At 39.0% G+C, this 21,913-nt stretch overlaps 1 protein-coding gene across 1 annotated transcript; it reads right to left on the bottom strand.

Annotated features, from left to right (window-relative positions):
- Window positions 1-1,288: 1,288 nt before the first annotated feature.
- Window positions 1,289-21,199, bottom strand: si:dkey-110c1.10 (unconventional myosin-Vb). The gene is made up of 35 exons (XM_052123548.1): window positions 21,090-21,199; window positions 20,296-20,406; window positions 19,854-20,022; window positions 18,877-19,021; window positions 18,412-18,568; window positions 18,185-18,328; window positions 18,000-18,081; window positions 17,781-17,888; window positions 17,209-17,321; window positions 16,394-16,662; window positions 16,224-16,305; window positions 15,799-15,939; window positions 15,416-15,541; window positions 15,219-15,302; window positions 14,994-15,125; window positions 14,518-14,615; window positions 14,354-14,440; window positions 13,875-14,195; window positions 12,301-12,457; window positions 11,959-12,198; window positions 8,976-9,185; window positions 8,761-8,854; window positions 8,377-8,531; window positions 6,949-7,116; window positions 6,557-6,657; window positions 6,349-6,466; window positions 6,078-6,186; window positions 5,287-5,409; window positions 5,005-5,156; window positions 4,785-4,874; window positions 4,471-4,606; window positions 3,952-4,252; window positions 2,780-2,954; window positions 2,602-2,682; window positions 1,289-2,466 (listed from the first exon to the last, which is right to left on the bottom strand). Exons 1-35 carry the CDS (start codon window positions 21,114-21,116, stop codon window positions 2,305-2,307), a joined length of 4,968 nt encoding a protein of 1,655 aa, XP_051979508.1. The 5' UTR covers window positions 21,117-21,199; the 3' UTR covers window positions 1,289-2,304.
- Window positions 21,200-21,913: the final 714 nt, after the last annotated feature.

Below are 21,913 nucleotides of genomic sequence, written 5' to 3'. Positions count from 1 at the left end.
CAACATGAAATGGTGTTTGAACCCATTTTGCATCAATAATGTGACATTTCAGAGTGAAGCTGGAAATTCAATAAGGAAACAAAGCTGGATGGGACATAAGTGGGCTTGGTGACATCACAACATGATCACACGGGAAATCGACATGTTGTTTCCGAAAGTTTATGTAATCTGAAATCAACCCCATTCAGCCAAATTACTGACAAGATTCCCCATTAGACATTTTTGCATCAATTCAACCATAAATGCATTTCCTCTAGCAGCTTCAGAGACCCGGGTTCTGGTCCTGTGGGAACCAAGAAGTAATTGCGTTCACATGAACAAGGTGAGCGCAATTCTGAGGTTACATTTTGACTCCACTGACAGTTAGGTTTAGGGTTTGGGTTAGGGGGTTGAGTTACTAAAATATGCAGTCCTATTGACTGCACTGCATCATTTACAACAAAAAATACAATGTGCTTTTGGCGCCACCCTGTGGACATTTCACCCAGAAACTGGAGCTCACACGTACCCATAAATTACTCAAAGTAATCCATTACAGATTACTAATCACTTATTTTAACAAATGTAATCATAATAAAATTACTAATTACTTTACTTTTACATTTCAGAGAAGTGTTTTTCCATTCAAGTAATTCAAAATAATTAAGGATGCCCCAAATCCATTTTTTGAGAATGAGTACGAGTACCGGTACTTTCTTTTTGATACTCGCCGATACCAAGTCCGATACCTGTTTTTTATTTACGTTTTCTGAAAGTCCATATATGGAAAGTGTATTTCAATTTTATCATTTTAATGGTGTTTAAATAAATTAATTCATTTCAACTTTAATCAAATGAAAATCTAACAATAACAAGTGCTTTTATTCAGAACCTCACAGCACAATCCTAAATACAACATAGGAGTAATATTTTTGTCAAATAAAGTGCTGCATAAAAGAGCATCACAGATGTGTGATATTGCTTGAATATATAATACAATTACTATTGATTTATTATTAGTAGTAGTAGTAGTATTGCAGTGAATATTACATAACTATAGATTGTTGATATATTTCTGTCATACTTTCTATTTAAATTGAGCTTTTATTTTTAAGTGTTTCTGTGTTGTTATGATGGTAGCTTTTCAATGCATAAAAGATGGTCGCTATGTAACTCAAAGTGATTATTAAACCACAAATGGCTGCTTTTTAATTAAATAAGTATGTAGACTGTAAGTGTCTCATGCTACAAAGTGAAAGTGAAGTCATCTGCTACAAACAGAGCATGCAACGCTCATGACAGTGTTTTCCCTGTATGAGCCAAGGATCAATAAAAGGTCTGATTTATCTAATTAAATCACAGCTTTTGTGATTAAATAATCTCACTAGGATATAATTATGTTTATGATTTTAATTAGTGCACTGAATGTTTACATAACATTTGTATGTCAGATGGTATCAGTTTTTGGTATCAGACCATTTTTACAAGTACAAGGACATGACCGCAGTTTCAGACGATTCCAATACCAGTATCGGTATCGGACATCCTTAAAAATAAAGTCTATAAATGTTATGTTTTTCAGCTGTCACAGAATTGCAAATAGACATGCACATAAACATAATTCATGTTTTAAATGTATTCAACCTAAATATTATTTCGAAATATGTGTAACCCAATTAATGTACTTAAAAGTAACTTAACTGAAAGTCAGTTACTGTAATCTGATTACAAGAATTTTAAATGTAATGTATTACACTGAAAGTGTTTTCGACTATTGTTCGACTTAAAAAGATTACAGTAACCGATTACACCCAACAATGAACAACACTTTCAACTTCAGCAACTCGGGGGAGAAGTGATTTGAATTTCGGTCGGCACAGACCGATTTCAGCAGAAACACTTTTGACCTACTCTTGAATTCAAAGTCTGATCAGTCTGAAATTCAGTCAATGAACAAAGTAGTTTCAAATGTGGAATAGGTTAGAACATTTTTGTAAGAAATGCTACAAAGGAAAAAAAAAATCTTTGGAATCCTTACACCAATTAATGGAATGAGAATTTGGAAAGTAAATAGGGTACATTTTGATTTAAATTTTACTTTATATATCTTTTAAATGCTGACATGTGACTACAACTACAAAATATGACTTTTTTATTATTATCATCCATTGAAAATGATATTTTTAGAATCACTCCTAAATTTAGTGGGCTAACATAACTTACAATTAAAACAATCCAAATTTTAAAGAGAAGTTGCTGTGGCAACAAACGAAAAATAATTGTTGTAAGGCAACCATTTGATAGGATGCAGAGGTCCACCCACTCTCACACTCTGCGTAGGAAGGAGATTTTGAGGGACTCTGGGATTTCAAGCTGAGCGGCAGTGACTTGTGGAGGCGGCAGATAAGGGAATGTGACAGGGAATACCCGTCTGACATCCAGCAGGATCTGTGGAGGCTGGCCCTCAGATTGCCCCTTCAGCAGCCCCTGGGAAACCCCACATATAAAAAGCATTATCACTCTCAGCAGCATCACACCCAACAATTTCCAATCTGTATTTCCAAGTGCTCACATTTGAGATAATGGCCAATGAATGACTGAAAATAGTGATTTCATTCTTACCTGTACAATACGTATAAAATTTAGCGTTACCCTCTCCTCAAGATCACTTTGAGGTGTATACAGACTTAAAATCTTCACAATCTGCAATGCAAGTAGATCACTCAAGCTCAGAATATACCAAATATAAAAAAAAACAGCATTTTTTTAACAAATGAGTGCAATATAGCAGATACTCCACCTGCTGGGTGGACAGTGCATTGCAGGTTTGGACCATTGCTTGTCCATCTGCTTCAGTCTTTTTGCTCATTTGAAGGAGCTGTGCTGCCTGTATCAAGGGTTCTAGAGCAGTAACAGCGCCCCCTGTCTGCAGAGAACGACTCCGCAGCCACTCCTCCAGCAAACTCACATTATACCTGAGACATAAACAAAATTATTCAAACAAACTCACTGAAGCATTTCAGTTTATGACTTGCAATAATATGTTAACATTAGCCATGTTAAGATGTAAAAGTTAAAGATCTTAAATGAAAGAACTAGTGTACACTTTGTTTAGTGTATCATTGATTAGATTGTTTATACAAAATGATGTTTGCATGAATTGCGTTCAAAGCTAAACTAACCAATATAATCACACTTGTGAACATCTGCGTCTTTCATCATATTGTCTGTTGGTGCCATTTTATAAACCCAATAAGCCCAAAAGGGCATGCATACTGTTGCAGTGATTTTACTACAGTTATGGGTGTTCATATTATGCTTAAAGGAATAATTCATCCAAAATTGAAAATTCTATCATTCATTCACACTCATGTCATTCCAATCCCATACAACTTTCTTATGTGGAACACAAAAGGAGATGTTTTAATAAATATCGCAGGCCGTCTTTTTAGTGCAATGCAGTATTTGATAAAATAGGATCCAAAATTAGCATAAAAGTATTCCATGTGACTCTTGAGTCATATTCCAAGTCTTCTGAAGTCATACGGTTCTGGTGAGAAAAAGCCCAGAATTTAAAGCTGAATTATGTTTCTGCACCACCAAAAGGAATTACATAAATAAAACAGCATTCTTAATACACCCCCCTTCTGCTATTGGTCAAACAAAGAGATTGTCCCACCCCCAACTCAAGCCACAACTCATGGTTGAGTTATGTTGTTGGTCTAAGCGGGTCGCTCGCATCAGAGCAATTTTCATAGCGTGACAGAAACAGTTTACAGTTTATTTTTTTGGTGAACCGTCCCTTTAAGAACATCCCTTACATGTGATAAAATCCCTGTAACACACTGCCTCTAGTGACTGTTTGCTTCATTGCAATGGGAGATCATGGGAATATGAATTCCATTCTACCAAATTATTTACAGAAACAAAAGATAAGCAGAGCTCTATCCTCCACACACAGCAGTTTCAGACCTTATCTGTAGGCCACGGTTCCAGCAGCACATGTCTTTACGCAACAGTAGGCTGTTGAGGGTGGTGGCGGCCAGCAGGTACATGAGCTGATGGAAGGCTTGCTCCAGCAAGGCCGAGGGCAGATCCTGCCGGGACAGGGCTGTGTGTAGCGCTCCCAGTTCCCTTAGGACTGCTGACATAGTGGCGCCGTCTGTACTAGCAGCAGGCCGCGGTTCCGAGCCTGCACGCTTGCGACCACTACTAAACTTTACAGAAGATCCAGCCAGACCAGGGATCGTCTCACTTTCAAGCATGGCTGGAACTAACAGCAAATAGGTCTTTTAAATACTGGAAGTCAATTAAATATTTTTGACATTAATTCACATTCATTGTGTAATAAAAAAATATTTTTCTAAGGACCTTAGAACCAGAAGAAAAACTAGATCTAATCTATTAGTCACCTAAAGAATCCTAAGAAAAGCCTGACACTTAACATTTTCCACTGCTACTACAAGGACATATCTGTGTGTATGAGGGTACCTATGATGGGTTGCAGGCGACTCTCAGAGATGGACAGCAGCTGCTGATAGGCCTGAATGCACAGATCACTGAGCACACGCACCGACTCCCGCACGTCAGTCATGAGAGGTACAAGCTCCTCTGAGCCTCTCATCTCCTATAGGAGAAAAAGTTTCATTTATATGTAAAACTCTGATTCAATATTTTGGATCAGATTATATACAGCACAAATGCTGTGCTTTTTGAATCAAATTTCAATATGAACAGATTTTTAGCAGCAAACTTTCGAACTACTCTTGCCAAATTCACAGTAAGATCAGTCTGGAATCTGTCACCTGTCTTGAAGAATGTTGGCTCAGTAGATCTTTAAACAGGTATGCGTTCCTCAACCAAACAGCCGTCATGTCCAAATCATTGCCATGTTTCTACGACACAAAACACACTGTTATTGTTTACATAACGTAAATTGCCATCACCCATCTTCACCTTTATATTTCACAACACCTATACCAGTTATTATTCAAAAAAGTCTTTCTATTCAAATTTGCAGTTCACCTTCAGGGCTGTTTTAATGCCGCTCACTGCCGCGCTGCAGAGCACTTTCACACGTGTTTGATCCCCACTGCAGTCCACCTGACGTACACACAGGAACAGAACCTGCGCTGCCAGCCCTGGGGGCAAAGAGAGGATGCTCTCCACCCGCACATCTGCCACAGAGAAATGAATTCCTATCACTCATGCAGAATATTCGTGTGTCAAAAGTAAACTAGGGAAGGATTGTGTAGGGCAAACCCATGCATTGCCCACTGTTTTGTAGTGTGCATATGTGTTGTTGACCTGTAATGAGGTTTTTGATGAGCTTATTCTCATCTTTTTTTCTACACTCCAGTAATCCAGTAAGGGTCTGACTCTTCTGAGAGGCTGATGATGTTGCTTCCTGAGATGCCACAGTGCCCATACCTGAACACAGCATTAAAGACACACTCACAATGTGCCTACAGGGTCAAGATGATTGCAAAATGTCACTGAAATGTGTCAAAATGACACTTTAGCCCTTAAACTCTATGGACATGCAGGGGGGCACTATATTGCGAAGTATGTTTACGCTTGAAACGTTTAAGTCCCGGATACATAAATCAAGCCTATGTGGTATTATTTGAAAACGTAGAATCTAAACTTTTCAGGGAACAGCGTAATTTTCGCATTTTCAGCTTGCTTGCGTGAGTAATACAATGTTATATCTTAGATGTCCAGAAAAATATGCAGTCCAGCAGGAAAAGCATTCTAAACAAATCATCGGAAAAATATATTGTCGACTATTGATGATACAATTTTATATCTCATCGCAATGTGGCTTTCTAATGACACCTAGATTTAGCTTCTAGTCCACTCAGAGGCCGAGATATTCAATGAAACAATGGGGGTGGTGCATGAACTGAACATTAGACTCAATGTCTATATCGAGCACATGTCAGGGCTAAAATGCATTAGAGCGCCACCTATATTTCAGATCTGTATATTGTGATGGAAGGTGATAGAGAAAAAACATTTTCCTAGTACTTGCTGCCATCTAGTGGAATTAAATAAGACTATATGGGAGTTCATTGGTAGACCTATAGTAAACAGACCTGCATAAGAAAGAATTCTCCTGAGCGTTACTGTGTTTTTCAGTTCTTTGAGTTCCCGCCTCAATCTGGAGCATTCCTGCTCTCGAACCACCACCTGCTCTATTAGATCCTTACACACACACACACACACACACACACACACACACACACACACACACACAAACAAACCATCAAAGAACAAAATAGCTATCTGACAAATTAGGAAAGATGTAGAGATGACTAAGCAAAGTGATTAAGGATGAACTGATGTAGGTGAAGGTGGACGAAGCACCTTTATCTCAGTGTCTCCAGGTGCATCTCTGTCTTGTGCCTGCTGATGTTTCATCCTGAGTGCAGATATCTCCTCTTCCCACTGCCCTCTCTGTGACAACAACTGCGTCTCTAGAAACCTGAATTCATAAAATCATGTTAATACCAGTGAATGGTGACTTCATAAGATATAAGACTAATGAATGTTATGCGAGAGGAGAGAAACTGACTTGTTGGCCACTCGCACTGCATCATAGGCGTATCTGAGATCTTCCCCCTTCAACTTTTCGGCTGAGTCCTTCGCCACACCCATATCCTCCATTAGGACATCCTACAGGTAAATTTTTCCATTTCATTATAAAATTATGCTATTTTTTGGCCTTTTACCACGTTTATTTGTAGAGCAAGTGAGCGATGAGACAAGAAATGTTAGGGAGAAGAGCTTGACTGTATCTTGATGCTGCTTTAATAATTATTTTAATGTGTTTCATATTCTGATATAGGGTAGACAGCTTGATTTCAGACTAGGTAAACAGCTACCACATTTGTACGGTCATTTTATAATTTGCTCAAATGGATTTATATCTGGTATGTTTGTATTCTGTCTGTGTGTTTCAATGACCATTGGTTGCTCGGGGCTCCAGGGGCTCCTGTCAGTGGGTGATGTCACGCTGACCCTTCTGATCTCCTCAGGCGAAGGGAACACGGGCGAGCTTGAGAACGGTGTGGTGACAGGCGAGAGAAGCTCCAAAGACACAGTCGAATCAGTTCGCCTGTGTCCACGTGAACGCTGGAAGGAACACAGAGTATATCCACACACATATATCCTTGCATTTTATTAAGGTTAATGTTAATTATATCAGTTCTCTTGTTTATTCTTAGCTAATGTTGCATTAGTTCATATTGCATTAGCTAATGATAAAGTATACAAATATTAATGTAAAAAAATTTTTTACAATTTAACATTAACCAAGATTAATAAATGCTGTAAATGTATTGTTCATTTTAACTATTGTGTAAACTAATGTTAATGAATACAACTTTCAAGTGTTAAATCCAAAAATCCAATTGTTTATTGTTAGTTCATGTTTCATTAGCTAATGGTAACATATCAAACTTTTAATTTTAAAAATCAACTAGTATATTTTGAAATGACTTTATAGTTTTACAGCATTTATTTTCGAATACATAGATTATTTCGAATACAATTGCTCATTATTACAATTACAACCTTATTTTGTTACTAAATTAATATATAATCACAATGCCTCTCTAGCTATATACAAATGCAACCAATGAAATTCATCCATTTTAGGTGGATTTAATAAATACTTTTGGGAGTACTGCAAGTATTTTCAGGAATATAAAATATCCTTGACTTGTTTCTTAAAGGAATGTTCCGGGTTCAATACAAGTTAAGCTCAATCGACAGCATTTGTGATACAATGTTGATTACCACAAACAATAGTTTTGACTCTTCGGTTTCCTTTAAAAAAAGTCGAGGTTACAGTGAGGCACTTACAATGGTAGTCAATGGGGCAATTTTTGGAGGTTTAAAGGAAGAAATGTGAATCCTGTCATTTAGAAAAACACTTACATTCATTCTTCTTTTAAAACTCATGTATTATTTGAGCTGTAAAGTTGTTTAAATCATAATTTTTACAGTCTGTTTAGGGTATGTTGACATTAAATGGTCATGGTAAGAAAGTTGTAAAATTACTGATAACTTTAAACAGATGCGGTTAGTAAGCAATTTTATCACACTCAAATCATGTTAACACACATATTGTTTATGTCTTGTGGCTATACTTTTAAAACAGTGAGCATTTTAACGTTTACAGATTGGCCCCATTCACTTCTGTTGAAAGTGCCTCACTGTAACCTACATTTTTGCTTTTTTAAAAGAAAAGGACGAACAAGTCCAAAAACTTTTTTGTGGTAATCAACATTATACCAAAAATGCTGTCGATTGAGTTCAACTTATATTGAACCTGGAATATTCCTTTAATATTCCATGTTTCCCTTTTAGGAAATAAGATCACGGATGTACCTCATTGGTGGTGAACATGCTCATATCCCTCAGATTATCATATCTTTGCTCTAGCCGTGTGAACTCTCTGAGTAAACTCTGGTATCTCCTTCGCTCCTCTTCCAGCTCGGCCCGCACTGATGCATCTGCATGATCCATGCACTGCTGATGGCTCTCTGAGACACCAAAATACACAAACATTTTCGTATACATGTATAGTTGGCATGAAATGCTTTTGGGAAGCAATGTGACATGCGATACTCCATCTAATACTATTTGAATCAACATATTTGGGCCTGTAATGATGCAGAAATTATCTTTTTAACCTAAAACCAAAGAGGTCCATGGACACATAATGCGCCAACTACCAACCTTAGAGGCAAGAAATAAAATTATACAATTTACCCTCCTGGGCTTTTTCCTGAACTTGTAAACGATTTGCAAGATCATCCCTCTCATTCTCCAACAAATCTCTCTCAACTCTGAGAGCTTGGATTTCCTAAACAAACAAAGTATGTTAAACTTTAAACGCACCAACTTGAAAGTAAGGAAGGAAAGCATCAGAATAAAAGAGGTTTAAGGAGACTTGGGTGACCAATGACACATGCCCAAATACTCACCTCTGTAAGGTGGAGAATCTCTTGAGAAGCTTTCACCTCTGCTCTCCTCCTCTCCTCGTCCTGTTTCTCTGTGAGTGCAGGAGCAGTTTGTGCATTTTCCTGCAGCTGGGTCTGGAGTTTGAGCAGATTGGAGCGCAACTGTTCCAACTCAGAGCTGTGAGCCTCTCGCTCGTTCTGAAGAGTCTCCCTCAGAGAAGCACTCTCTCTTGCCTAGAAGAAAAAAATTAAACACAAACATTTTTAACACAATATAAATAATGTAAATACACAATTTAAATACACACATATATACTGTATATACACAACAGTTAGTTCCGGTCCTCAAATCTGATTGGACGAGAGATGTTCTATGGGCACTGATGGTCTGACACCATCAGCACTCCAACGCTTCACTATGTGTATCACTCCGCCTGTGTTCGAGCCGTACTAAACTAAAGTGTAAGAGCAGTGCAGATCTATTAAGAGCTATGTTTTTATTCATTTTGGTCTTTTTTTTTACATTACATATGTTAGCCAGCAGTTGGTTAATATGAGCCAGTTAGGTGACGTGAAGTGAATCTGTATCAGCCGTTTACACACAACACTCTGTGATCGCTTGTAATACTACTATACTAAAGCTAGGAAATAGCTTTAAATGGCTTTAAACTAACAACTTCAGCATTATGGCTCATCACAGCTGAGAGACACAACATACTGATTAATTACACAATGGGTGCTGTTTTAAATGGCAGAGGACATTGTGGTTTTGATAGTGATCGACTCTTGTGCACCGGCTACCACGAAATAGGGAGAAATACCCCCGCTTGGATGCTATTTTTCCCCTGAGAAAGCTGATCTTCAGAAAGCTGACAGCAGCTCTGTTTGGGAGTGGCAACAGGTGATCGATCGCAAAAGCTCCATCTCTCTCTCTCTCTCTTTCTCTCTCTCACTCACACACCATCCTTGTTCATCCAATAACTTGTTCGAAACAGCACAAGCCATGATACTATTTCTGAAGTGACGTTTCTGAATTACTAACGGAGGCTTGATTCTGATCTGTCACGTAATAAAGTAGTTCCATGCACAAATGTGTTTTTTTTATGACCATACTCAGTTTTTCCTAATTTTACAAAATATACTTGTTCATTTAACTGGTGTATATAAGCAATATCGCAATTGTGCTATATGGCCCTAAATCAGCACTGCTGTGATTACCTAAGGCACTCGGCCTGCGGTCGAATCACAGCAGTGCTTATGTAGGGCCATATAGCACTCTTGCTTGTGTGACATTTTAACATTTCAAATCTAATCATTTAAAATGTGGTAATGGTGTTTAAATAAATTGATTAATTAAAAATGTAATCAATTCACTCAGTAATCTTTTCCTTATTAATAAAGTTTAACTCTTAAACACATTAATTGTAATTTTGCAATATATGTAGGAAATCATGAGCACTTACATTAAAATGAAGACTCCAGTCAAATCAGTAACCTTAAAAAGCTGTTTTATTTTACATGGAGAGGGTCCACACATGGGGGCAGCCATTTTATAATCACATGACCAGCCGAATACTGCTCGCTTAATCTCAGTAACCGTCCTATTATTTGACACTTTCATCATTGATTAAAGTAATCACGGCTGACTGTGGATCCTACATTTCTACAATGGCATCTGAAACTGAAAACTATTGATTTTAAATGATGCTGCATTCAAACCACTATGAGTCAGTGTAAGTCCAATCACTATTGATTTATTAGTAGTAGTAGTACAACAGTCAATATTACATAACTAAACAGTAGTGATATATTTTTTCGTACTTTTTCCATTTCAATTGAGCTTTTATTTTGAAGTGTTTCTGTTTTAAGAAGATTGCTTCTCACCTCGTTATGTGATTCATAGTGATTATTAAAACCACAAAATAAATATGTAGTCTATATGTGCCTCATGCTACAAAGTGCATTAACGCTTTGCTCGCTGTCAACTACTACAAAAATAGCATATAATGCTCAGGTGTTTTCTGTGTAAGAGCCAAGGATCTCTTAAAGGTATGGCAGGTTTGGGAGGGTTACATTTGAAATGTATTTCACCACAGTTTAAAGAATACATGCTGTAAAATGTAATTTCCTAACCCATGGCTAGAAATAGCATTTTAGCTTAGTGTAAAGCTAACAATTTACACAAGCTTTATTTCTATTTCTTCTGCTCCAATCTTCCTTCTCTGTCTGCTCGTATGATTGTAACACATAAGTGTTTTACCGCTGTTCAAATGCACTTTGGATCACATCATTTATTTGTATAAATGTTTTCAATCTGAAAGGACTAAATATTAAATGAAACAAATGACAAAATGCAAAGTAATCTCTTCAGTAATCAAATGTAACTGTATTCTAATTACCAATTATTTAAATTGTAACTGTATTACGTATTGCATTTTATATACATAATCCCTTTACATGTATTCCGTTACTCCCCAACCCTGGGTATGAGCACTGTGTGTCTTTATGTCTGCACAACACCGGCTCCACACATTCACAAGCACTCACATTTGAAGCACGCAGCACATGCAAACTACACATTTATCTAATTCAATTGCAGCTTTTGTGGTTACTTACTCTCACTAGGATATAATGTGATTTTATTTAGTGAGCTGAATGTTTACGTGATGAAATTCATATTTCAGATGGATTCCTTTTTTGGTATTGGAGTACAAGTACATGACCCCAGTATTGGACCTTCCTAATGAAAACAAACCGATTTCAACTTTTTCTTTTTGTTATATGAAGGTCTCAATAAAACTAAATTGTAAACTTTTTAGTAGGCCTTTATCATTTATTTTGGTACTTTTAAAATGCCTTTTATAAATAGATTTGTTTATTTTTAGCCTTATCTCAGACACAGACATTCAATAATAACTATAAAAGTAAATTATAAAAATACAAATATTGCATGTTTAGAACTATGATAAACTCACGACACGCATACACACTTCCATCCATTTTTCACCTGATGGTCAGCACGGAGTTGCAGCTGCATTAGTTTGACCTCCATCCCTTTATTTAGTTCTCTGAATTTCTCCACGGATCGCGCCTCAGCACGCAGTCGCAGTAGCTCTTTGCGTGCAGCCCGCCTGCGCACGCAGCACTGCAGGAGCACCACCGCATTTCTGATGCGTCTGAACCTGCATTGGGCGAGCCAGCCTCGAACCCGCGTCTGCAAGAACACTACTGCCCGCTCCATCAGCATCTGCAGAGAGAGATATATACATATATACACCCTTGTAGAAGCCTGTGTTAAATGGTGATGTTTGCAACCCACACACGTAAAACCCATATTACAGCACTTTACTTGTCTGTAAATGCGGCGAGCCTGGGTTCCTCTTATGAAGGCCTGGATTTTGATTGTTGCCTCTCTGATGGTCAAATAAATCTGTCGCACAGCCAGCATGCGGTATGCTTTCTGGATGATTAAAGCAGCTTGTGTATAACGGAGGGTCCACACCAATCTAATTAGGGCAGGTAACATTAAAGTAGCATCATCTAAAATTTGCATTCTGTCAGATGCACAAGAAAGTCATGAACACACGAAAGAAACGCCAGTAAACACAACTAAACATTAGAAATAAATGATGGCCAACTCTGCTCATTAGCATAAAATAAAAACATAGTATGCATCTCTACAGTGGCAAGAAAAAGTATGTAAATGCTTTGGAATTAGCTGTTTTTTCTGCATTAATTGGTCCTAAAATGTGATCATCAAAGTCACAAGTATAGACCAACACAATGTGCTTAAGCTAATAAAACACAAACATTATCAACTTTCATGTCTATATTGAACAAATCCCATTAAACATACACATTGCTATGGAAAACGTAAGTGAACCATTGGATTTAATATCTGGTCGATCCGCCTTTAGTAGCAAAAACCTCAACCAAGCGTTTCCGGTCGCTGTGGATTGGACCTGCACAACGTTAAGAAGGAATTTTGGACCATTCTTCCTTACTTGCTTCAGGTCAGCCATATTCTTAGGATTTCTGGTGTGAATGGCTCTCTTGAGGTAGTTCCCCAGCATCTCAATTGTGTTATTGTCTGGACTCTGACTGAGCCACTCCAAAAGGTGGATTTTCTTTTTTTTAAGCCATTTTGTAGTGGATTTACTTCAATGTTTAGGGTCATTGTCCTGCTGAATCACCCAATACCTACTGAGCTTCAGCTGGCGCACAGCCACCCTGACATTATCCTGTTGGATATCTTGATAAACTTGAAAAGCAGCTCCAAACCATAATGCTCTCTCCACCATACTTAATTGTTGGGATGATGTTTTCATGTTGGTATGTTGTGCTCTTTTTATGCCATACGTAGTGCTGCATGTTCTTTCGAACAATTCCATCCATCCAATTCAACCAGCCTTTGTTGTGGAGTGTCATGGTGGTCTTTGGCAAATTTCAGGCATGCAGCAATGTTTCTGTTGGAAAGCAGTGGCTTCCTTTGTGGCATCCTGCCATGCATACTTTTTACATTTGTATTTACATTTATGCATTTGGTACAATGCATATTACAGGGACAATCCCCCCGGAGTAAGTGGAGTTAAGTGACTTGCTCAAGGACACAATGGTAGTGGTTGTGGGGAATCGAACCAGCGACCTTCTGATTAACAGTTATGTGCTTTAGCCCACTACGCCACCACCACTCCCCCCTACCACTTTTTAATGTTTTCTGTATAGTAGACTCATGAACAGAGTTGATAACCAACTCCAATGATTCCTTCAAGTCTTTAGCTGTCACTCTAGGGTTCTTTTTAACCTCACTGAGCAATCCAACTCTAAATCCTAACGCTAAACTAATCCTAACCCTAACCCTAGCCCTAAAGCAAACCTGACCCTACTTTAAACATAAGCCAAAAGCTCAACCCCTTAACCCACCTTCGAGCCAGGCATCCTCTGGTGTAGCGCTGAAGGGTGAGGATGGCCCACTGGAGCCGCTGATAGCGTCTACGCTGTAGCCAGCCCTTCACCCAGCTCTGGATCAAAACTCCTGCTGCATGCAGCCTGTCCCCTCTTAGCTTCTCCAGCACTGCAACCTGCCCTGCCCGGAAGAAGACCTTTGTCTTACCAAAACAGTACTGCTCTGGGTCAGGGATGAGATCATGAAGGGCACTCTGGCAAGAGCGGCGTACATCTGCCTGAGAAACCAAATCACACAGCAACACACGATAACGGCTGAAGAACTCCTCATATGTCCACCTGGAAAACCAACAGTCAGGAATGAACAAAGGCATATGGGAACATACAGTGGTATTCAAAATAATTTTTTTATTTGTAATTGTTTTCGTTTCTTTTTTTGCTTTCCATTTTTGACATAACACTAATAACACAGACTCGTAAAGAACAGTAGTATTTGCCTAGAGGGGTAGCCTGCAGCACTGATGCGGATGGTTTCCAAGACTCCACATGCTCGCAATTGCTGCACTGCTCGCTTGGGATCAAATCTGATAAGGAAAAAATGAAAGAGGTTACACACATACAGATATACACAAACGCATTTATACATCTGCTATTCACTCACAAGAAAGGCTTTTTGAGGTCATTTGGCTTTATGCAGCGAACGTAATGTGGGGTGGTACTGTTTAGAGTGTCCATCAAGAGCTGCAGAGACTGACGAAACTGGATAAACAATTACAAAATGTGCAAAATGGGTGAAGATATTAAGAGCTTTAAATATTACTGAAGACAACAAGATATTGTTTCACTGCTGAAAAAGAAACTGATTAAACCAGCCTAAGGTGGTTTGCTGGTCTTAGCTGGCCACTAAACTGTTGAGGCTTGTCTGGTTTTATGGTTTTAAAGGGGTTTTAGGCACAAGCCAGCTGGGCCCAAATTCTTCAAAAACCATCATACAAGACCAGCTAAACCAGCTTGTCCAGACTGGAAGGTCAGCTTAACCCAGCTAAGACCTTTTTAATGTTTTTTTTTTTTCCAACAATTTCTCAAACAGTTGAGGCTATGAATGAAATAATGGGTTTCTTCAAACAGGGAGCTCACTTGAAACCCCACGGTTAATTTGTGCTCTCTGTGAGCTCTCTTCCCTGAGCGTATGCTTCCGTTTGGAAGTGAGGAGTTGGGGAGGGCGCTGCCTGTAGGCTCCTTCTGGAACAATTCAGCCACCAGTTCTGACTAAAAGAGTTTTGGGGAGACAAGGTAAAAAAAAAGTGAGAGATAACAAGCACTACAGCTTAACAGATAATAATTTAACTATTCAAATATTACCTGACTAGCTCTCAGAATGTTGATGGGCTCCTCAAATACAGTGTCTCGGTTCTTGTCCAAAAAGCCATCACACTCATATTGGACCTATTGTAAAAATACTTTTTGTAAATGTCATTTTGGTACTATGTTAACAGCACAAATTTGCTGTAGACATCCACAGTCAAATATACAATGTACTCCGTAAGATGTTTTCTGACCATATCAGCAAAGTGCAGGATGGTGAAGGCGGAGTTGGACATGCGTGGTTTGCGAAAGTGAGGGCTGTGGTTCAGGTGCTGGTCATAAAGCTTCCGAGCCCAGTTCTCATCCGAGCCTTTCGGCATCTGGAACGGAAAAAGACAACAATATAAAACTTGACAAGGAATATAAGAGTACCACTTAACTTGGAAGACAGGTGTAATATTTACAAAAGTTAGACAAGGTGTAAGACACAACAAATTGTGCAACGAACTCCTGTGTGGTCCTTTGTTGGCTAAATATATTAGGACATTTCCTAATATATGGTGTATGGTGACTATGATTATAGGACTGAGGATTTTCATGTAGGAGTGTCTTATGTAATGGCATTTGTATTTCTCACTCTACACTCCTCGTCCAGAAGATCAAGCAGACCCAACTGGCCTTCAATGAGAACAATACATGGCTGGTTATCACTGAACTCGATGCGGTTCCAGGGCAGTTCCTCACGCAGATACTCCTCTTGCTCCAGCTGAAATACATGCTGAGGGAGCAACCAGGAAAATATTGTCAACAGTCATTTAGACAGTTATACACTCACTGAGCACTTTATTAGGAAGACCTGAACCCCTACATATTCATGCGATTATCTAATCAGCCAATAATGTGGCACCAGTGCAATGCATAAAGTCATGCAGATTGAATGAGACCATCAGAATGAGGGACAAATGTGATCTCAGTTTTCAATCGTGGCATGATTTCAGTGAGTGTATGTGGAATAGGTGCCAAGCCCATGCTTGACGACGATGACAAGGTCTGGGAACTTACCCTGTTGAACTGCTGTTGGAGCTTCTCATTGGCGTAGTTTATACAGAATTGCTCAAAACTGTTCCTGTCAAACGTCTCAAACCTATAAATGATAAAAGAAAAGATGATAAAAAGGTTCTACATCGTTATGTTCAGAATAACTGTGGTGTACTTTCACACTGTTCTCTCACCCATAGATGTCAAGAACTCCTATGAAAGACTTCGGCTGTTCCCTGTGAGCTCGTAAAGAAGAGTTGAGCCTCTGCACCGTCCAGGCAAACAGTTGCTCATACACATGCTTAGCCAAAGCATCCCGTGCTTCGTTAGCTTGCTGGCCTGTTATCGGCTTTACAAGCATCTCTCCGCCCACTGCCAGTCGCCTGTGGCACAGCCATTGGGCCATTTGAGCACCTTCCACCCCCAAAAGCTTGGCAAAGATGGCCAGAGAACAGTCATTGGCCTGCCAGTGTGAGCAATAATAATGCACTCCATATTAGCACATGTTACTTGTTAAGAGCTGATATTGTTCATCTTTGCACAGATGGAAACTCCCACACATATTAGAAAACACAATTTCTGTGTATTTATACAGTGACATCATTACCTTGCTATAAAAAACAACTTAAACCAGTCTAAGATGGATATCTGGTCTTAGCTGGTCTCCCGGCCTGGTCTGGCTGAATTGTTTGCTAGTTTAGAGGTGTTTTGGCCACTTGTCAGCTTGTCAGGCTGGGAGTCCAGCTAGACTAACTGAAGACCATATTGGCCAGGTCAGAAAACCAGCAAGACCAGCTTTGACCAAGTAAAAAACAGCAAATCATCTAAGACTGATTTAAGCTGAGGGGTCAGCAGGTTAGTTACTCAGTTAATATGCTAGAAACATTAGAAGACATTTGTACTCCATTTAGGAAGATTTATCTCAGCATACACAATGCTAGTAAGGTAATGATTCAGAAATCTATAACTTTTCACAGTAATTACACTATTTGTGAAATAGTACTCATACATCAATGTAGCTGCGGTCCCCACCACGACCACTGGCTTGTATGTTGACATTCCCAAGATGAAGAATAGCTGCTAATATACGAAAAATCTCCATCTGCTGGTCTGGCTGCACTCCTACAAGGGTTGACCACACAAGTTTTGAAAAAACTTTTTTTTATATACTTGAAACAACGTCTAAAATATGCTAGTAGTTATAGCTGTGGGCTGGAGACATCCAAATGAGAGCAGAATCTCCAAAAGAGTGCGGGGTTACTCTAGAAGGAGGTTGTGACAACTCAAGAAAAGGTGTCATTTCCATATACGGTAAAGGTTAGGGAAAGGGTTAGGGGCTCACTATATTTTTAATGGTGGTATGGAGCTCCCATCCCTTTTGGAGCTCTGCCTGCAGCTATATCCTTCTCAAAAAATGCAGCACTCCTGCTGAGACATCGAAAAAACTGTGTGATGTATTGCAACGATCAAAAGCATCCATGTGCATATTTACATAGAAAAACTATTGAAAAACAGAAGAGATGGACACAAAATGCATTTGGTGTGAACAGACCCCCAAAGCATAGGTGTACTTTACTTTACCTAGTATAATAAAAGCATTTCTTGTGCGTTCTAGCTCGACAGCATCATCTGTGCCTGAAATGTGCTGATCCTTTCCTTGCTTGGTGTATTGGAAGTTCTCAGCCGATTCTAGGGAGATGTAGTAATGCATGATAACTGTACAAAACATTTTATACGAATAAACACATTCACATGTGTATACAAAAGGTCCTGGTTGGGAGGCATTAATTTAGGCATTACCAAGTTTAAGTGTCCTCAACTCTGGCAAATCCCTGGAGGCACAAAGCTGGTAGAAGATGTGATAGTTTCTCTCTTCCGCCGCCTGTCCCCATATCATTAAACAAAATATTGAAAATGCATCTCAGTAGCTAAACCTTGTCATTGAATGACAATGAAATTTTTTTAAATGAACTTTAAGCAGGCACCTGAAAAACAACTCTTGATTTCTCCAACAAGTAGGTCCTCATATTTGCTCCAATAATATCCCCTTTGCGTCCAAATCCTATTTCAATATACTTTCCAAACCGGCTACTGTTGTCGTTTCGGGTTGTTTTTGCATTACCAATTGACTGTAAAGGTTACAATAACAAAATCAGTAAAAGGCCTGAACTAAAACATTGAGGGAACAAAGTCAGAACCCAGTGTCCAGTACCTCCATTATGGGATTGGATCCTAGAACCTTCTCCTCCACACTGGTCTGCTGGGCCGCACCACCCACTACAGCAAAGTAACGCATGGTAAACTTAGCTGATACGGTTTTTCCTGAGCCTGATTCGCCACTAATTATGATGGACTGATTCTTCTCCTCCCTGCACATATACAGTAAATATTACTAATAAAACGTAGATGTTTTGGTTGAATTAGAGTCATTTGATTAAACTGCTTCAAAATGTATCATCCATTTAGAAAAGTACTGTGGAGGTACCATTGTACACTAATGGTATCAGGTGATGATACTATGGTACTTTGATACCATGGTACTGCATGATCACCATATTCATACACCATAGTATTTATATGGTGATGCCAAGGTACTTCACAGAATACCATGGTTTTATCATGGTGCATGAACAAATAACTTTTTGTAAGTGGACTTTGCTATTTGGATGCTCTTCACCTGATCATAGTACGGTATGCCTCCTCAGCCACAGAGAAAATGTGAGGCTCCATATCAGCCATGTCCTGCCCACTGTAGGCGTCAATCACCTCCTCTCCATAGATGGGGAGCTGTTCATATGGATTTAAGGCCACCAACACAATTCCTGTTATAGAATGAGAGGCTTTCAATTGAATTGCATTACCAAAAATTGCAATTGAATTTAGGTAACATTCCAGTATAACACTATGGTCCTAATAAAGTGCCCGACATGGTCTTCTGCTGTTGAAGCCCATCTGACTCAAGGTATATTGTGCATTCTGAGATGCTATTCTGCTCACTTCAATTATACAGAGTGGTTATCTGAGTTACCATAGCCTTTCTATAATCTCAAACCAGTCTGGCCATTCTCCTTTGAACTCTCTCATCAACAAGACATTTCCGTCCGCAGAACTGCCGCTCACTGGATGTTTTTGTTCACCAAATCTCGAATCGTTTCGTGGTGATCTGACTGGTGGTGTTTTTTAGCGAATCAGTTGAGTCAGTGCTAGCATGACTCACTCATAACATAATAGATGCTCATTTGTTGCCACCTACTGGTGTAAATATACAATCTTTAGAAATGTTCACTGAACAAATCAGGGAAAGTAATCAAACAAAATAAAACATTTATTAAAATCCCACCATTTGGAAAGCCAAGGGCATGGAGAAGCATGGCAATACAAATAGTGAAGTGCACCAGTGTTTTGTCTCTCTTGGAATGCCTCTCATCCAAAATTTGTAAGTGAAATGTTTTGCTGTGCATGTTCCACAAGTAGTAAACTCAGCACTTTGTAAATGTTCTTTACAGTAGCCAATATAACAATGAGTAATGCTGGTGGAATCTCTGTGCCGTGAACTTTACACCCAGTAAAATGGAGGTTATTGGGCTATAGCTGTAAAAAAAAGTAGATGTATATAATTAAGCTTGCCACTGTTTTTCCTTTAATTGAACTCACCACAGTAGGTGTAAATGCTACTGTAGTCAAGAAAGCGCACACGCAAGTTGTGAAGTACCGCTGGCTCGTGGAGGAAGGTTAGAGCAGTGAGGTCGTTCTCTCCCTCCAAAATATCAGGATTCCCTAGAGGGGGAAGACCTGCTGGAGGCATCACTGGATACTCCAACTCCTTATTAAACAGTAAAAAACAATGAATACTTTTTGTTTTAATGAAATAAAAAAGAGGAAGTTAGTCTTGTTTTGTAGGTACCCTTTTCATTTTCATTCTATATTAAACCAAAAACAAACAAAGTATATATATATATATATCTGCAATATACAGTGCTTAAGCATCCAAATAATTTTCCGGTGCACCGTAGATGGAACATATGTCCCACAAAAACCTGTTCTGAAGGGATAGTTTCATATCAGCATCATTTGTGAGTTTTCAGATGTGTCTTACTCTGCCATCGGTGAGTCGTATTAAGATCTGCTGGTCTCCAGAATGGTAGTCTTGAAGTAGCTGAGCGGACACCCACACAGCTTCTGGGTCCTGCACCCACACTGATGCCCCCTGAGAGACAGCAAAAGCATGGTAACGTTTTTAACACCATGCACTCCATTGCACATCTTCTGATCCTAAATTTTAATTAAATAAAATCTTAATTTATATTTAAGGGTCTTGGACTATCCGTACCCAGCCAAAGAGCCCCTGCTGTGACAAAAGACATAAAGCAAACAAAAGCTGCATCCATTACAATATCATTAAAGGGTTTGTTGTGAGTGTAATACAGAGCACATAATATATTCTGTAGCATTATTCACTGTGAAAGTGGTTTTGTATAGTAGGTTTTGTCCTGTAACAATGATGTGGATACCAAGGAATGTGATACAATATTTCGATTGTTGCACAACCAGCTCATGTGTCTGTGTGACTACCTTTCTCCTTCATCAGCATAAATACACTCTAGGCAGCATTAAACATTAACATCAGCTATTCTCTTCCAGTTTCTCACTGTTATTACCGTATTAGCACTGAACACAAAACTGATGTAAACATACAAACACTAGACAAAAGGGGGGTACCATTATACAGTAACTTTATATAAGACATATACTCTCAGTTGTATTTTTTACAATTTGTAAATCTTTTTGACAACGCATATGTGTATATCTATCTATCAGTTTCAGAATTCTTTGAATGGCATCAAGTGCAACTGCAGAAAACAGATTTCAAAATACATGCAATGCGTTTACCTTTGTGTAGAGCTCTGTGGTTGCCATCTAGCCAGTTTGGCAAAGTATATTTCTATTTGGGCAGACCAGTGGGAAAACTCACAACTTCGGCACCGTTCTCTCACTTTCTCTGTCTCTGAGAAAGTGACTGGACCTGTGACCTTTGTTCTGTCAAAGATGGAAGCATCATAACCTTAATGGTAAGTTAACAGTTAATCCTCATGTATTCTGTGTAGTAAAAGAGGGACTTTTAAAACCGTTCTGATACTAAATCTAGTACACAATCTTTTATATTCACAGCCGTGAAATATGCAATATTTAATGAAAACCAAGATTGAACAATTGTAAAACCTTTTGTGCCTGAATATATGTAAAAATGTGAAACAAGCATAAAATATGAAACAAACCATTTAACCTAACAAATAACATTTAAAAAGGCAATGTTTCTGACTGATATTTAGCTCAAAACAGCTCAAACGTGGGGGCCTGTGTAGCTCAGTGAGTTTTGATGCTAACTACTTTGGAGTCGCAAGTTCGAAACCAGGGTGTGCTGAGTGACTCCAGCCAGGTCTCCTAAGCAACCAAATTGGCCCGGTTGCTAGGGACGGTAGAGTCACAAGGGGTAACCTCCTTGTGGTCGAAATTTGTGGTTCTCGTTCTCAATGGGGTGTGTGGTAAGTTGTGCGTGGACGTTGGAGAGTAGCATGAGCCTCCCATCCTTTGAGTCTCAGCGGTGTCATGCACAGCGAGCCATGTGATTAAATGTGTGGATTGACGTCTCAGAAGCGGAGGCAACTGAGACTTGTCCTCTGCCACCTGGATTGAGGTGAGTCACCATAAGGGCC

Source organism: Xyrauchen texanus, chromosome 50 (genome assembly GCF_025860055.1).
Source record: "Xyrauchen texanus isolate HMW12.3.18 chromosome 50, RBS_HiC_50CHRs, whole genome shotgun sequence".
Taxonomy (NCBI): domain Eukaryota; kingdom Metazoa; phylum Chordata; class Actinopteri; order Cypriniformes; family Catostomidae; genus Xyrauchen; species Xyrauchen texanus.
This window is presented reverse-complemented; position numbering and strand designations above follow the sequence as displayed.

What these genes read in the sequence shown, in the direction of transcription:
- si:dkey-110c1.10 (XM_052123548.1), bottom strand. Translation starts at nt 21,116, where the DNA reads ATGGCAACCACAGAGCTCTACACAAAG. An exon ending in ACATTCTGAGAGCTAGTCAG is followed by an intron (nt 15,126 to 15,218) that starts GTAATATTTGAA and finishes AAACTCTTTTAG; the next exon opens with TCAGAACTGGTGGCTGAATT. An exon ending in TCGCCTGCAACCCATCATAG is followed by an intron (nt 4,253 to 4,470) that starts GTACCCTCATAC and finishes ATTTGCTGTTAG; the next exon opens with TTCCAGCCATGCTTGAAAGT.